Source organism: Procambarus clarkii, chromosome 10 (assembly GCF_040958095.1).
Source record: "Procambarus clarkii isolate CNS0578487 chromosome 10, FALCON_Pclarkii_2.0, whole genome shotgun sequence".
In the NCBI taxonomy this organism is placed as follows: domain Eukaryota; kingdom Metazoa; phylum Arthropoda; class Malacostraca; order Decapoda; family Cambaridae; genus Procambarus; species Procambarus clarkii.
The window spans coordinates 39824549-39842469 of record NC_091159.1 but is presented as its reverse complement, the minus strand read 5'-3'; the positions used below and the strand labels follow the sequence as shown (position 1 = coordinate 39842469).

Sequence of the window (17921 nt, the reverse complement as noted above, 5' to 3'; positions counted from 1 at the left end):
CTACTCACCTTAGGCTTGGAAATTCCTTACTTGGAATATGCCATTTTGTGGTAAGAAACTAAATTAGACCTAAATTGAATTTAAATAATTAGCATAAAAATCAAGTCTTCATTATCCAAATGATCTAGCATTTTAAGACAAGGTCATATATAGTTTGTTAAATTGGTTTTACCTTGTGAATATAATTGACAGCCCATGTAGCGTTAACCTAGCACAGTTGAAGTGTCAAGTTCCGGAGGCAGTGTAACATAACCTCAGTTAGGTTCACGGACACTAATTTTGGAGCTAATATAAATATAATTGGCATGACAAGAAGTAGGGCTAACAAATGCCAATTCAATGTAATGAATATAAAAATTCATTAAAAATCTTAAAATAATTATAATTAGATTTATTGTGTAATTATATATATATACAGGTATATAAAAAAATAACAGCTGTATACTGTTGACTAATGAAGTCTAGTTAACATCATATGATTTTGACTTACCAGTCAATTAAATTATGTATTACTTAATATTAAACATGTGTCCACATGATCTAAACCAGTTAAGTTGAGAATTGGGTTGTTGTAAGACTTGAGTACAGCATAGTAAGATTGTTGCTACTCTTGTGTAGTCTCATTGACATTTTATTCCCCCCCTCCCCCTCGTATTACTGCTGTAAACTTGTAAGCTGTCCCGCTTATTTAACTTCATCTTCTGTATTATATACATGCTTTATTTTGTAAAAACCTAAAATTGTCATTGTGTTTTGGAAGAGTTGTCAAGACTAACTGCCAAGTAATAAATTTTTTGTTGGTAAAGATAATATTGTGGGATGTGCCATACTGCATAGGCCACCATGTTTTTAATTCTCTAAATGTTGTCAAGACTACACAAGATTGTTTGAGGGCAGATATGGGATATGCCCAGGTTTTAATAATCTTATTTAAACCCTGAAGTGTTCATTATGTGAATTGATGCCTTAAATACCTCTGAACTAGTCTCACATTATGGTCTCTCTTAATACATGTTCATTACTTGAAGTATAGCTGTTAAACTGTTCTTGCAAAATACTCCTTTCTTGCCATTTAATCAAGTATTTTTTTTTTTTTTTTTGGTAAATACTCAGCTGTCTGATTAATTCCTGACTGTATTTCTTTGGCAGTTAAACCTAATGGTGAAAGTGTACAGTATTGGGCAACTTTTATTTTTAGTAGTAAATTCCTGTTTCAAATGTGCCCCGGTTGACAAGTGGTTTTTCTTTTGATATTGGATTTTTATTCCGTGTTGGATTATGATGAGGAAGGGAAGGACATCACAGTACATAACATGTAAACTACAGTATATTTTCCCATACACACTCCTTCCAACCCACCTCCCAATTCATATCTGTATACACTTTCAACTTGATTAATTTGTTAAGATACAGTACTGCAATAGCGAATGGGTGCTGTGTAGGATGGTGTTAAACGGGGTGTGTGTGTGTATAAAGGAAACCTGAAAATGCTGAAGAGTTTGTGCCGACATAATTTGTGTACAAAAAGTCTGGAGAGACTGCATTGTTAACACTCCAATGATGTGCATGTGCATCATATCAACATCCAGATATTGGTTCCAGCACTGAACATAAACTACAGCCAAACAACAAATATATTTTATAGTACTATATCAACCAATCTACCAAAACTACTAGAGTATATTATAACTGTGAATGGATTGTACAAAATTTGGACCCCCCGGGCCTTCCCCGTATCTACAAGTATAAACTCCAGATTTTGGAAGTCATGCTGTGTACTCCCTCAACATATGGTAATTGATCTTGCAAAATGATTATATTCCCAGTAGATTACCTTTTCAGGTTGAACTGGATTTGTGCATTTCACTTCTGACCCAGTCATTGACCTTTGCTTATTCCAATATATTCTAGTGCTTCCCATGCATCTACATCAGTGCCTTCCTCATACACCAGATCTCATCCACACTTTTTTTTCTTTTTTATTTCACCTGCTTCATACACATACCTCCATGATTTGAAATCATTCCTTATGTTTGTAGACTTATAATTTTGCCATCCAGATATATATATATATATATATATATATATATATATATATATATATATATATATATATATATATATATATATATATATATATATATATATATATATATTATATATATATATATATATATATACACATATATATATATATATTATATATATATATATATATATATATACATATATATATATATATATATATATATATATATATATATATATATATATATATATATATATATAAAATTACTCTTATAAAACTTATTTAATTATGTATTTGATAGGCCCCTTGATTTTTGAAATATTAGTAATGTGCTAAGGTAAATGGTACCCCTGTGATATTGAATATATATTGCATGCATTAGAGTGCTTAATATCCTTATAAACTAAAAGAATGCATCTGACTTACATGAGCATTATCCAGTAACTTTTTAAATTATGCAAAATCCTATTTGTGTAAAGCTGGACCACCCATTGTTATGTGTAGTGGCTGACAATGACCAGTGTATGCACACAACACACACCTCCCTCCCTCCCTCCCTCCCCTAAAACCAATCTCTTTATTTCTGTATTAAATTTGAAAACAAAAAATACAAAATTTAATGCAAAACCATATTTTTAAACTTTTGCTTTGAGAATGTTGCATCGTTTTTCCTAAAGATCCAATTTTAAAAGCACATTGAAGGACTTATAGTTGTAATTGTCAACCAGCTGTTTAGGATGCTGTAAACTCATTTTATTAGTGTTAAAATGTGTCTAATATATGAACTCGGATGCATAGTACATTGTGTATGCTTTCAATAATGGAAGGGCAATTTGAACAAATATAGTGGAGGGCAATTTGTACTATTGCATCAACTATGTGAAATACAGGGGAAAGTAACCGGCATTCACATCTTTATATGTAATTTTGAGCTATGTGCAACACAACATTAATATTGAAACAGTTTTGTTAATTACTGTTACAAAAAAGTTGAATTTTTTATTGTAGGTTTATATAAATGTAGAACATGTACTTTCATATAATGTAGAGATTGTTAATTTGTATAAGAAAATCCCTCCATGTTTAAATATATACTTAGGCCCAATCCTTTATATACCAGTATTATTATTTAACTTGTGATGTCTACACAACATTTTGTAGTTTCATTGAGGTTGTTAGTACGGTTATATATTGAACAAAATGACTTCATTGGGCTGAGCTTAATCATATATTCATCCTAAGAAATGCTTACATGTATAACCATAAACAATATAAAAGTCTACCATGAAGGTGCAATTGTATATTTTGTTGTTTTATGAATTATAGCTGGAGTTGGTGTGTTAGCTGGTTGAGAGTGCACTTCTGGTAATTACTGATCTATGTGGTTGAGACATGAATGGTAGCTAATACTGATATTATTCTTGCCCAGATTATGAGATTGTGATTATTACACACACTTAGGGACTGAACTCCAGTCTTGCTGGTGTGTTAACATGTGCCTTCAAATATGGTTTACATTTAAGGAATGATACTCGTAGCTAATACCTGTTTGAGGGTGACAGATTGTGTTGTCTTTACCTTTAACAGTTTATTCGTGACCCCATGTCATTGTGTAGGATAGCCCTATAAAGGTTATATCATCTATTCTGCATAACTTATTTCTCCTTAAGGGTCAAGATGTTACTCACATAGGTTCTGTAATCTCATTAACTAGATTCAAAAGGATCTAGTCCAAATATTTAGGCTTTTATATTCACAGCAAAGTTAATGTTTGTTGACCTAAATCCTGGCTTTTCAAGGATGTATCTGACAAAACATTGATGAATGTGGCTTTTGTCCCACACACACATTATAACTAATAATTGTAAGATCTCGGTATATAAAATTATGCAGAAGTTTGATTTTATTTTCTCAGAATCCTGCAGGTACACTATGCATCAAGTCTGGCAGGTGTGTATGTACAGTATGTATATAATTAAACTACTGTGATGAATCTCATGTTTTACTGGACCTGTAGACTTTTTTTTTTTTTTTTTTTTTGCGCATCACTGACTACCCTGGTGCACACTTGAGTAAAAAGCACCGCCCTCCCTCCCTGTTCAGCTCGTTGTTGTCGTGAGGGGGGGGCCTTGGTGGGTGGCTGCCAGAGTGTGATGCTCCTTGGGACAGTCCTCTGTCCTTTTGTAGCCTTGTGCTCCTACTGCTGTCCTCTCTAATTGTGCTGAACGACTTTTCCTTCGGTTTCGTTTTTCTCCCCCCTCTTCTCCTATCTGCTTGTCGTTTCCTGCCGACCTTTTGCTTGTTTTGGTTATCTTTTTGGACTTCTTCTATTTTGACGCCCGGGTGCTTGAGGAGCCATACTCTTGCACCAGTAGAACTGTAGTACCCAACGTCGAGAGCGAGGGGAACCTTTTATTGTCAATCCTCCTTTTGTCACTGAACCCGATCTCGACGGACTGATGGTTCTTAAGTGCGCGTTTGTGGGGCGTATACTCACGATGCACCCCTAGGAGGCTCCAGCATGATCAGCGATAGCTTCTTGTTGGGTGTCCTGCCTCTAATTGTGGCTCCATGGTGGGTGTGGGGGCACATTTGTGAATGAATGTCTCTCTTTCCGTACTTATGTTGATTTCTGTTCCTCTTTTACCTTCTCAGGCTCGTGGGGTGGGCGACGAAGCCCCCGAGTCGGTCCGTGTTGGGAGACCGGGCTCTGTAGTCTCCGCTGCATTGGGCCCCGACCTTGCTCCTCCTCTGGCCTTTCTGACTACTTCCCTTGGCTCCCCTCCCTCGTCTGTGGTTGGGTCGAGCCTCAAGCCCCCAGTGGTGACTACCTCGTCCCCCTGGCACGGCTCAATCTCTAGTTGTGACTATTGCGCCTTTTAACCCCCCTCTAGGGGTTCTCAACGCCATCCTCGACACGGCCGCACTCGCTCAATTCCATCCTGTTCTGATCCATATCAAGCCTTGTTTGGTCCCGCTTCTTGGGCTCTCCCTGCCGCCTGTCAGTGCGGGCTGATGTCCATCGCTCTCCCAACGGCCGTCATGTGTGCTCTCGTTCAGCTTCTGTTGAGACGTTGGATTCTGTTGCCCAGTACGTAGTAACTGAGACACCTGTCTCTTTAAGTCAGAAGCGTAAGCCTGGCTCTCCCTCCTCCTCCCCGGCAGGTAAGAAGGCTTCGCTTTTTTTCTCGGCCCCTACTTCTGACACTCAGTTTACCAGTCAGTCATTGCTCAGTTTACCCATTCCCCCTAACCTTGACTTGGTTGACCCTGATCTTCTTTAACGTGCTATGTTCCTCTTTCGCCTTTGTTTCTTCCTTGTTCTCTGTTGTTGCCTTTTCTCTTCTCGTCGATGTCTATTCTTCAATGGAACGTTCGGGGTTATTGTGCCAATTTCCTTGAACTCCAACTTCTGATTTCGCGGTTTTCACTACTTTGTGTCTGTCTCCAGGAGCCGATACTTGCTCGTCCTAGACGCTTTCGTGGCTATTCCTCCCCCTCCTCCCTCCCTCCCCCCCCCCTCTCTCTCCTCTCCAATCTCCTCTCTCCTCTCTCACTCACTCTCACTCACTCACACTCTCTCACTCACTCACTCACTCACTCTCACTCACTCACTCACTCACTCTCACTCTCTCTCTCTCTCTCTCTCTCTCTCTCTCTCTCTCTCTCTCTCTCTCTCTCTCTCTCTCTCTCTCTCTCTCTCTCTTTTTCTTGATACGCATCTCTCACACTCTCACTCTCTCACACTCTCTCTCTCTTTCTTTCTTTCTTTCTCCTTCGCCCTCTCCATTGTTCTGCTGCTCATATCTTTGTGGGGAAATGGTACACCGTTTGTTCCATTTATCTCCCCCAGTGTCCCGCTTTTTCTTCCCGATCTGAAACACCTACTTGACTCCTTGCCGGAGCCTGTGCTCCTGCTGGAGGATTTCATTTGTCATTCCCTTTGGGGTGATGGCCGGACGAACACCTGGGGCCCGCCTTCTTGAGCCGTTTATCCTCTCTTCTTCCCTGTCTCTTCTGAATTCTGGTGAGCAACACGCGAGCATAAGAGATGTTAGCATAAGGTGGGAGACTGCGAAATTGGCGCCTCACTTCGGGAAAAGACAAACGTTTCCGGTGCTTCAAATTGAAGACGGCCGCCTCAAGCTTGTAATGCATACATGTGCAGAAGGTAGGGTGGGCCTCACCGCAATTGAGGCAGCGAGCCTGGAGAGAAGGGCACTCCGACTTAGAGTAACCTCGTCCCCACACACAGGAGAGAGAGAGTACCGGAGCAGCGGAGGGCTCCATGCCCAAACCTCCAGCACTTATTACAGAGCCGAGGAGAGGGAATGTACTCCTAGACGGAGCACCTAGCACCAGCAAGAATGACAGAGGCCGGAAGGGTCCTACCATCAAAGGCAATCTTCACTACCCGAAGGGGTTGACGGCGACAAGGGGGTCGAGTAAATGAGTCTACCTGGAGGACAGAATGGCCCTGGGCTTCAAGGATATGCCGAATATCTTCGTGACAGTCCTGTAGATTTCGAACACCAGTTGCAACATGGGGTGGGAGGAGAATAGTGCCAACACTGGCATTCAACCGAGCATTCTTCGAGACCCAAACAGGGGTCTTGCCAAGGCAGGATAAGGCGGCCAAACGGAAGGCTGCATCCTGAAAAGGAGCAGCAACGGCATGTGTACCGAGACGGGTGGGGTTGAAGGTAACAGAGGCATCTACTGAATCAACAAGGTGCCTATGGAGGGCGAAATCGTCAGGAGGCGATCAAAGTATTTGGCCCACGAAGCAGGACCAAACGTGGCTTGATACGCATCAGTACGGGAAGGAATCGAGCGAGTGCGGCCGTGGCAAGGATGACATTGAGAACCCCCAGAGAGGGGATAAAAGGTGCAGTAATCATAACTAGAGACTGAGCCGCACCAGGGGACGAAGTGGTCACCACTGGGAGCTTGGGCTCAACCCAACCACAGAGGAAGGGAGGGGAGCCAAGGGGAGTAGTCAGGAGGAGCAAGGTCGGGGCCCAATGCAGCGGGAACTACAGAGCCAGGTCTTCCAGCACAGGCCGACTCGGGGGCTTGGTCGCCCACCTCACGAGCCCGAAAAGGTAAAAGAGGAACATTAATTGACATAGAGATGAGAGGAAAGACTTTTATTCACGAATGTGCCCCCACACCCACCACAGAGCCACAATTAGAGGCAGGACACCCAACAAGAGACATGTTGCCGATCTTGCCGGGGCGCCCCCCCCCCAGGGGTGCGTCATGAGTATATGCCCCACAAACGCCACCTTAAGAATCGTCAGTCCGTCGAGATCGGGTTCAGTGACGAAAGGAGGATTGACAATAAAAGGGTCCCCTCGCTCGAGACGTTGGGTACTACAGTTCTACGGGTGCAAGAGTATGCCTCCTCAAACACTCGGGCATCAAAACAGGTACAAGGTCAATGGATAATGACAATTAGAAAGGAGAAGATGGGGGGAGAAAACAAAACAAAAGGAAAAGGAAAAGTTGTCCAGCAAAATTGGTGAGGACAGCAGCAGGAGTATAAGGCCACAAAAGAACAGAGGACTGTCCCATGGAGCATCACACTCCGGCAGCCGCCCACCAAGCTCCCTCACGGCTACAACGAGCCGGACAGGGATGGAGTTGGATCACCAAATAAATGGTCATACACCTTCATCCGAATCCCAGACACAAAGCAGCTGGTCCTCATACACAAAGGCCAAAGTCCATTCCATGCGCCCGCCAAACCCCGTTTATGAATGAAAAACGGTTTACACACAGACACGATTGTTATTCGAACACTTCCGGAACAAGTGCTTTGCTGATGACTTTTGTTCGAACCACAATGCTGAAAATGCTTCACCCCACTTACTACAAATACAAATACTGTAATCACCAACATAACCTAAACATCTAATGTAACCAATGCCTAAATATGTACAGCATTCTAATATATAACAATATTAATTTATATTTGAGAAAATTACTATTTTTATTGAACAGCAAGTTAAAATTTATGAATGTGTCTGTGGGGTCAACCGCTGGATGGAATGGACTTGGTCTGGGGACAGGTTGCACGAAGAGCGGAAGAGTAAGGCAAACCAGTGAAGTACCACACCGGCCCTACCACCCACTGAACGAGGAGGATCTATGGAAAAAAACCGAGGTTCGGACGCTGAGCAAGCAGCGCCTGAAACCAAGGCGGGCCATCCACCATGGTGCCAGGAGAATCACCCTCCCCTGATAGGATTCGAGTCGAGCCAGAACCCAGAGCAACAGCCGGACCAGGGAAAGAGGTACTGTACAGGAAACCCCATTGTGACCAGTCCTGCCAAAAAGTGTCCATCACGAGGCCTTGCAGTCAGCCTGACCTCCCTGAGGCCAGGCTTGGCGAGTAGAAGAACTCCCAGAACCCCATCAACCAGGTATTAAGGAACCAGAACCATGCACAATGGAAAATGTGAAGAGGTCTACCTCCGGATGCCCACATGTCCAATAAAGCCCTAGGAAGGAGGCGGCGGTGACTGTTCACGCTGTTGAAAGAAGCATGACAGGCCGTCTGCCAGGACATTGTACACTCCCTGAATGTTAACGGCGTGGAGAGCTACACCTCTCTACGAGGGGGCCTCGTAGCCTGGTGGATAACGTGCAGGACTCGTAATTCTGTGGCGCGGGTTCGATTCCCGCACGAGGCAGAAACAAATGGGCAAAGTTTCTTTCACCCTAAGTGCCCCTGTTACCTAGCAGTAAATAGGTACCTGGAAGTTAGTCAGCTGTCACGGGCTGCTTCCTGGGGTGTGTGTGTGTGTGTGGTGTGGGAAAAAAAAAAAAAAAAAAAAAAAAAAAAAAAAAAAAAGTAGTAAGTAAGTTAGTAGTTAGTAAACAGTTGATTGACAGTTGAGAGGCGGGCCGAAAGAGCAAAGCTCAACCCCCGCAAAAACACAACTAGTAAACACAACTAGTAAACCTAAAAGAACTCGGTATTAGAGCCACAGACCGAAGAACCATCCCCATGTTTCGATGTCTCAATGAAGCATGGCGGAGCAGTCTGATTGGTGCCTGAGCATCGCACCCCGAGGAAGCTGAATCCGTCGCAGCACCTGCCACACCGTGCTGTGAGCCCGACATAACGACAGCGCCACCCTCCCCCCAATGTCCCTGACCAGACTGGTGAACACTGGCCACAAAGCCCGAATCGAAAGACAACGCGCCCGTGAACGCGCCCGTGAACACATCGAGTGATGGAAGAGGAAGGTGACATGGCACCGGACCCCAAACCCCAAAGAGAAAGCCGGAGATGCAGCAGACTCAAGGACACCGGGAAACAAACCCAGTGATTGCAAGAGCGGTAAAAAAGACCGCCCAGAAGATACCAGAACAGCCCCCGAAACCAAACCCTGCTCAGCGGATGAACCAGCAGAGCAAAGTTTAGGCTCCCCACACTGCTGCTCAAACAACTGCTGAGCTACCCAGGTCCCCCTGAAAACAGCCGAAGGCGAGACTACAACCAGAGCAAAGCTGTAGGAGGGAGCGAAACGGAGACAGTCCAAGAACCCCACACTAGACCCAAATCGAACCCGGCAAGGTGGAAAAGAACCAGTCCTGGCCAGCAGACTGGCAGGGAGCCTACAACAACCAATCGTTGAAGCAGACTGCAAGCCAGGATGACATCGGAATCATGTAATGCATCTGATCAGTGTAAGAGGAACCGAACTCGAACAAAACCAGAGCCAACAGCGGTGGAATCCAGGTCTCGCAGAAGGTATACACACTAAGGACCTCCCTGAGGCAGGAACGTCGAACAACCTTCAACGTCACACAAGGCGAGAGAGGACTCGTCCATGGTACCCCCGAGCCCATAGGGGTTTTCCAGGGCCCGTAGGGTGAGTAAGCCCTATGGCAAGCCCAGGCACTGGGGCTAGCCAAGCTGGTAGAACCCTATCGGTTAGCAGGCAAACTGACCACCCCTAGCAGCTGTGAAACCTCGGGGGCAACAGAGGAGAACCACCAACACAACCTAGGCTAGCCTAATAAGAAGCTAGGCAGACCACCTCTGTGAACAAAAAGCAAAAATGTTCTAAAAGAAAACAAACCCCTGAAGACAAAACAAACTGGCAGCCAGAGAAAATTGTCGGCCGTTGCATGTGCAAACTGCACTGGCCGCAGTGTGCCTCTCCCAGCCAATAACACTCCCTACCTGGGACAAAACGGAAAGCCCAAGACTCCTGACGTACCCCAAGGGTGAAGACAACGCCAAGCAACAAAGTCCTCAAACGTGAGTGAGTCCCGAACGCCACAGGGAAGAGAACTCTGAAACACAAAGGTAGTACTTACGGAGCACCTAGGGAAGATCACCCTAGGCGCATGTAGCTCTGCATACAATAAAACACCTGGCCACCACACCCCACACACACACACACTGCTGGTACACCCACACAGGGTAAAATCCAGAATAGGAAATTGAGGCCAGAGGTACCGTTGACCGCCATGCACATCAGTCGAGAACTGAGGTGGTGAGCTGGCAGGGATAGGCGCTGACGAGCAGGTTCGAAGGCATGATTTTTTTTTTGAGGGGGTGGGTATTTTGCTCTGTTCAGACGTAGGTCGCAATTTTTACCAGCTTGTGGTTTGTTTTGTTTCGCCTATCTTTCTGGATCCTTTCCCAGTCGATGGCAATTATGACAAAGTTTTTTAAATGTAAATTCATAGGCCATTGCTCCCTGCACCTCTCTGAGGGGACCAGGTTCTGGCTCGTGGTTCCCAGTAGGTATAAGAACTCCCATGACTGACGACCCCAAACTAATATTGCACATGTCAGTTTGGACATGTCAGGAAGGAAGTCAACAGGTCTCCCCACAGAAAAAGCATGAGAAATTACACACATTTGCAACAAGACTAATATCAGAACTGAGAGGACTTATGTAATCATGACAGGCTAAGGTAATAATTCCATCTCTCAATCCTAGAGAGGAGGAGAACAGAAGTAGTTAAATTTTGGTCACTACTTAAAAAATACTAGGGGTAAATAGACAAGGTAGGGCAAGAAAAGCCACATTAAGTTGAGAGAAATAGGACAAAAGGATTAGTGCAAGCCTTAAATGCAACCAAGTCATAGAAAGATGCATACCCTGTAAGCAAGTCAAATGCACAAAAAAAAAAAAGTCACCCAAGACACTTCCATCCAGAACTTCAAGAACAGATACGGCAACTTTAACATCGAGAGACGTAAAAAATGTGTTATTAGGTGCAAAAGGCCAAGAAGAGATTAAAGGCTAGCTCTCATTCCTCAGTAGTCAATGATCAATAAGCACTACATACAATCACTCAAGGTTTTCATTTGTGGTATTCTCATTGTTATTTGCAAATATTGGCAGCCAAAGATGTTTACTGTATAGAATATTCCAAAAATTGTAATTTATAACATACTAGTTGTATACACAAAACTGATCATGTACAGCTGAAAATTTAAAATTCACCCATTGTTTTTAACAAAGACAACATATACAACACTAATACAGGAAACATTTACTAATGAAGTCTTGAGCGAGCTTCTACATGACAAACATTCTTGGTGAATCGGATACATTTGATATCGTTCGCCTTAGGCGTTTCTGTTCTCGTATTGGCATCCTTGGTGATATTTAGCGCTCTCTGATTATTCCGCACATTTGATGGTGCTACATAGCCTTCCCGGTTTGGTGCCTTCTTTTGATAATTACTTGCATGACAAACAGTAAAGTGACAGTTTAGCTCCTTGAGATACCGAGAGAGTTCAAATTTGTTTACAAAGTAAAAAACTTTCAAACCACGGATAGTATAATGAGGTGAACGATTATTTTTTAACTACCAAACATTTTACAAACACAAGTGTCATTAACAAATGCACGGCTTAAATGGAGTTTGAGCAAGCATCATAAGTGTCGTCACTGACTGGCCAGCCATAGTAATTATGGTAAGTGTAGTCACAGGATGAAAGCTTCACTTGTGAGTCCAGCCTTCCCAGTAATCTGTCACATAATGCTTTGAAACTACTGTACTGAAAGTTTTGACATCCACCACCACCTCACTTGTTCCAACTGTCTACCACTGTTTGCAAGAGAACTTTCTAATATTTTTCCAGGATCTTTGCTTCCTTAGCAACCTCTATGACCTCTTGTTCTTGAAGTTACAGTTTTCAAAAAGTCCTTGCTGCAGGATTTACTTAAAAATATCAATAAATTTTTAACATTTTAATACAAAAAATGGTTATTATACATAGACTCCCTATTTTCATCTCCACCAATCTTTACTACATAAATAATGGCAAGTTGTTTCAATAGAATAAATGTTACATGAACACCCTGTTCAGCTACTCCTGGGCCAATGTTATATGAACACCCTGTTCAGCTACTCCTGGGCCAATGTTATATGAACACCCTGTTCAGCTACTCCTGGGCCAATGTTATATGAACACCCTGTTTGCCCACTCCTGGGGCAAATACCTATCCTGGTAAAAAAAAAAAAAAAGTTTGAGGGGAATAATAGTCATTTTTCTGTACAGTACCTTTTAAGCATAATCAATTAGGTAATAACACTTTCTATCCAGGAACAAGAATTGTTACATTGTGCTATGAATGATAAGACGTGAAATCTTATGGCTTCGTTATCCTGAATAATTATAAAAATATGGAATGAAAAAATTTACTTTTTTTTAATAAATAGTCAATTTACAGTTGCTGAGTAGACCAATATGAAACTATTGAATTTATTCTAAATATCAGAAGAGAACTTTGTATATAATAAAAACATGTGATCTCATTGTGGAAGATGAACGAAAGGTGTTGGTGGATTGAAATTAAGTGGTAAAAATCTACAATTGAAATTACAGTAAATACACTAAATGATGTTCAACTACAACACCATATTTTTCTCACCATCCATAATCAATTACAGCAGTAAAAATATGAAATATGTTTACTTCATACTAAAGTGAATTACACAGCCCATCCTCCTAAAATGATAGTACTGTACATCTAGTACAAATACTGCAACTATTTGGTCAAGTGTGCAAATATGGACTGCTGCAGCCAGAATACTCCCTAATACTCCAGAATGTATATATTAATTTTGAAGAATGCACAAAAAATAAATAAAAAACCAAATTTAAATATTTCTTAGACACTTGTAGTATATGTACTATATTAGGCCCAGGAATGCTTGGATAGGTTAGATTCTTTAATTATTTTTCTATTTTTAGTATATGTCATTTGAGTTAATTCAATCATACAAAACATTACCAATTTTGGTCTAACAGTCCGTGTTTGTGTGATTGACCAAATCTACCATTCCAGGAGGACGGGCAGGAAATACATTATCACTGAGAGTCCCAAATATAGTACAGTACCCACTATTGTATACTAAACACATTCACTCATTTTGAACTTCGTTCCTGAAGAAACTGGAACACAGATGAAAAGTCCTTCTCTGCTAAACCAGAGTTGCACATAACTCTGTAAATCTGAAAGTATTTGAAAAAACTTATTACTGATTACTTGAAAATCTGTTACCGAGTGATAAAAACTTAAAATCCCCACCACTGCCTTGTACATCATTGTCCCATATTCAAAAACTTTTAAGTTATAAGCGTTCTTATATTATCACATCTTATAAATCATTGCAATTCATTCTTGAGCTGTTTTAATTTTAGTAATGCAGATTCACAGTAACACTTTTGAATCTATGTTTACATTTTATGTTTTGTTACAAAAATACAAATTTGCTAGGAGAGCTTCACAGGTAGAGTACAAGATTTAATGCACTAAGTTTATACCACAGCTGCTTTGGTGTGTAATTCCCAAATACAGTACTACTCCTGACCTCAGCATGATATTATCTTCTTTTATGCACACTTATTAAATTTGTGCATTTTTGCAGTGTGATTACACAAGGCATAATTTCATTCCTAATCTTACATTATACTCAAAATCAATATCTGAACACACTGGTACCTGCTTGATGGGGTTCTGGGAGTTCTTCTACTTCCCAAATATGAAAATCTTATTAAATTAATAGGCATTCTAATCTCAATGGTTGAATGTGCTCGCCTTCCACCCACTTCCATTGAGGTGGGAGGAAGGTGGGCAAGAAGGGGTAGTATTGGGATTACAAGTACAGGTGAACCTCATTTAATGTAGGAATTAGGTTCCCAAAAAACAACAACTTTAATTGAAAAGATGTTAAGTAAAACCAAAACCTCACAGGCCTAGTGTAATAAGTAAGGGCTACTGGGAAAGATGATTGGACATTTTTTCACTTTCACTCACCCTGTCATGCTTACCTACCATTTATGGCTTAGTTTCTAACAGTATTGTCTTCCTGCGGCCTTTCATTAGGATTACTACCTGTTATAGGCCACTTACCCATCATGCCTTCTTATCCAAACAGATTTTGTATTAATAATATTGAGCTTGGAACTAGCACACCTTGTATTTTTTATGCCATATGGTCGTATTATACATTGAAGTATTATATACAGTACGTAATTTTATATTCAGTGCTGTATTTTGTGCTTTATTTTCAGTAAACAAATAATTTTAGTTTTTAGTACAGTATAAATAAAAACTATTTAAATAAAATGTTAGTTGACAATATTTAAGTCACCTCAGCCTTCATATACAATATTGTACTTCATTTTCTGTAAGTACCATAGTCTCGCATTTTCTTTATTCTACACTAGGAAATAAATAAATTACACACACACACACACACATTAAAATATAAATATATATATATATATATATATATATATATATATATATATATATATATATATATATATATATATATATATATATATATGCGAACAAGCCTGAATGGTCCCCAGGACAATATGCAACTGAAAACTCACACCCAGTAGCCAGAACGCACTTCTCAGCCTACTATGCAAGGCCCAATTTGCCTAATAAGCCAAGTTTTCATGAATTAATTGTTTTTCGACTACCTAACCTAACCTAACCTAACTTTTTCGGCTACCTAACCTAACCTAATCTATAAAGATAGGTTAGGTTAGGTTAGGTAGGGTTGGTTAGCTTCGGTCATATATCTATGTTAATTTTAACTCCAATAAAAAACAATTGACCTCATACATAATGAAATGGGTAGCTTTATCATTTCATAAGAAAAAAAGAGAAAATATATTAATTCAGGAAAACTTGGCTTATTAGGCAAATCGGGCCTTGCATAGTAGGCTGAGAAGTGCGTTTTGGGTACTAGGTACGACATATATATATATATATGTCGTACCTAGTAGCCAGAACTCACTTCTCAGCCTACTATGCATGGCCCGATTTGCCTAATAAGCCAAGTTTTCATGAATTAATATATTTTCTCTAAATTTTTTCTTTTGAAATGATAAAGCTACCCATTTCCTTATGTATGAGGTCAATTTTTTTTCATTGGAGCTAAAATTAACATAGATATATGACCGAACCTAACCAACCCTACCTAACCTAACCTACCCTATCTCTATAGGTTAGGTTGGGTTATGTAGCCGAAAAATTTAGGTTAGGTTAGGTAGTCGAAAAACAATTAATTCATGAAAACTTGGCTTATTAGGCAAATCGGGCCTTGCATAGTAGGCTGAGAAGTGAGTTCTGGCTACTAGGTACAACATATATATATATACTAAAAACTAAACTTATTTGTTTACTGAAAATAAAGCACAAAATACAGCACTGAATATAAAATTACATATTGTATATAATACTTCAATGTATAATATAATACGACCATATGGCATAAAAAATACAAGGTGTGCTAGTTGCCGGCCCAAGGCCAGGCTTGACTTGTGAGAGTTGGTCCACTAGGCTGTTGCTTGGAGCGACCCGCAGGCCCACATACCCACCACAGCCCGGTTGGTCCGGCACTCCTTGGAGGAATAAATCTAGTTTTCTCTTGAAGATGTCCACGGTTGTTCCAGCAATATTTCTTATGCTTGCTAGGAGGGTGTTGAACAACCATGGACCTCTGATGTTTATACAGTGATCTTTGATTGTGCCTATGGCACCCCTGCTCTTCACTGGTTCTATTCTGCATTTTCTTCCATATCGTTCACTCCAGTACATTGTTATTTTACTGTGTACATTTGGTACTTGGCCCTCCAGTATCTTCCACGTGTATATTATTTTATACCTCTCTCGTCTCTCAACTCCACTTCTCAACTTCACTTCAAAAATATTCTTAGCCACACAGCACAGATACTGCAATTGATCACCCACTTTGAGCACCTTTTCATTAACATTTATTAGATATCACTTTTTCTATGTGGGTCATAGATATATTTTTCAAAACAACTATTTTGGATCAAGGAAATGCATTTATCTATAATAAATATAAACAACAGCCTTCTTTAATTACCTTAATAATTGTATATTTATATTACAATTCTAACATCTGATGGCAACAAGAAAGAAATTGAATTGAGGGCAACATAGATATACTGTAGTTCATAATTATTCAATGTGTCAGGGAACAGGTAGCCAGTGTATTTATACTCATTAAGCTTATATTGAGGTCCCCTGCCCCTAATGTAGAATTATTGACCCTGCCCAGGAGGCAACCCCACACCAAGCTGACTAACTCCTGGGTACCTAGCTGAACAGAGACATTAGGTGAGAGGAAATGCGCCCAACTATTTCTGTCCCGCCCAAGAATCGAACCCAGAATTCTCGATTTTGAGTCAAAAATTAATCTGACTGTACTACTGGGACCCCTCTAATGTTACACTGTTCAACATTCAAAAAAGAAAAACTTCCCAATTCAAAAGATCACATTCAGGTAGTCTACTTAATGACCTTGCAGTCAGTTGTCTAAGGAATTAAAGATGTTTATAATCTAACCAATTCATATAAAACTAATTACTATACTTAACAGATTTTTCTTATATACTAAGCCATAAATACATATAGTATTGTAAGAAAAATGTTGAAAGTTCTTTTATGAGCTCACTTTAATGGTATGTTACTTGTATTGTATAACATTGTGCCTTGGGCTCAACTCACCTGGTGTGCAAGAGAGCCAAGAGGGGTCGGGGTGAGACTCTTCGTTGCTGCATCCTGAGCTAAACCCAAATCCTTTGCCATGAGAGCAGCTCCAAAGCCACCCTGTTTCAACAAAATCATATTAAAAACTTAGCTAAATAATTAATTAAAAATATTTTATTTCAGAATGCAGTACAGTATAGTAATACAGTAGGATCATTTTACTTGTAAGTGTTCCTGAAAAAGTGTTCAAGGAAAAGACATTTCAGAACTGTAGGAGGGGTAAAAGCTTTAGTGATGTGGATCAAGGTTTTACAAAACTTAGGAAGGGGGACTCTCCACTGGGGCAGACGGAATGATGTGGGGAAATACTGGTAACACGAACCGAAAAAGAATTTTGTAAGTGAGACAACTGTACAGAAAGAGATAGGTGTGAAGAGGAACAGGAACCCCAGGAGGGGTAAAGGTCATGGCACAACATACAACATAAGTGAGAGTGAGTGTGCTCTAAGGACCGTGCCTTGTGGTCCTTGTGGTCAGGGAACACACGTGAACACTTTTATAAGATGAAAAGTGTTTGTTGAATTTTTTTATTTCTTGTGCCTGGTGGTGTTGAAAGCTGGGCAGTATGGGGGTTACAAAAAAAAATTATTGTGCACTTCATTAAGTACTAAAGCAATGTGTTGCCTATTTAGTGCTGTTTGGTTTTACATTGTCAGTCTTTTATGTCAGAAATCAAATAATCCTTCCCATATCAAAACTTTGATTTATATGTTATTAAGTTGATTGGGTTCATGTGGCTGTAGCAAATTCTTCTCTAAACAGTACAGTACTTTATATTTTTTGCTGGCTATTAGTTTATGTTGTACGTT

At 40.5% G+C, this 17921-nt stretch overlaps 1 protein-coding gene across 1 annotated transcript in view; it reads right to left on the bottom strand.

The window, feature by feature from the left end:
• Nucleotides 1–12246: 12246 nt before the first annotated feature.
• Nucleotides 12247–17921, bottom strand: part of LOC138363056 (3-hydroxyisobutyrate dehydrogenase, mitochondrial-like) — a 20817-nt gene continuing 15142 nt past the window's right edge. The window contains exons 5-6 of the mRNA XM_069321902.1: nucleotides 17071–17172; nucleotides 12247–13529 (exon numbers count right to left, since the gene is read on the bottom strand). Coding sequence (XP_069178003.1) covers nucleotides 13443–13529; nucleotides 17071–17172 — 189 coding nt within the window. The 3' untranslated portion in view covers nucleotides 12247–13442. The remainder of the gene's footprint in view (nucleotides 13530–17070; nucleotides 17173–17921) is intronic.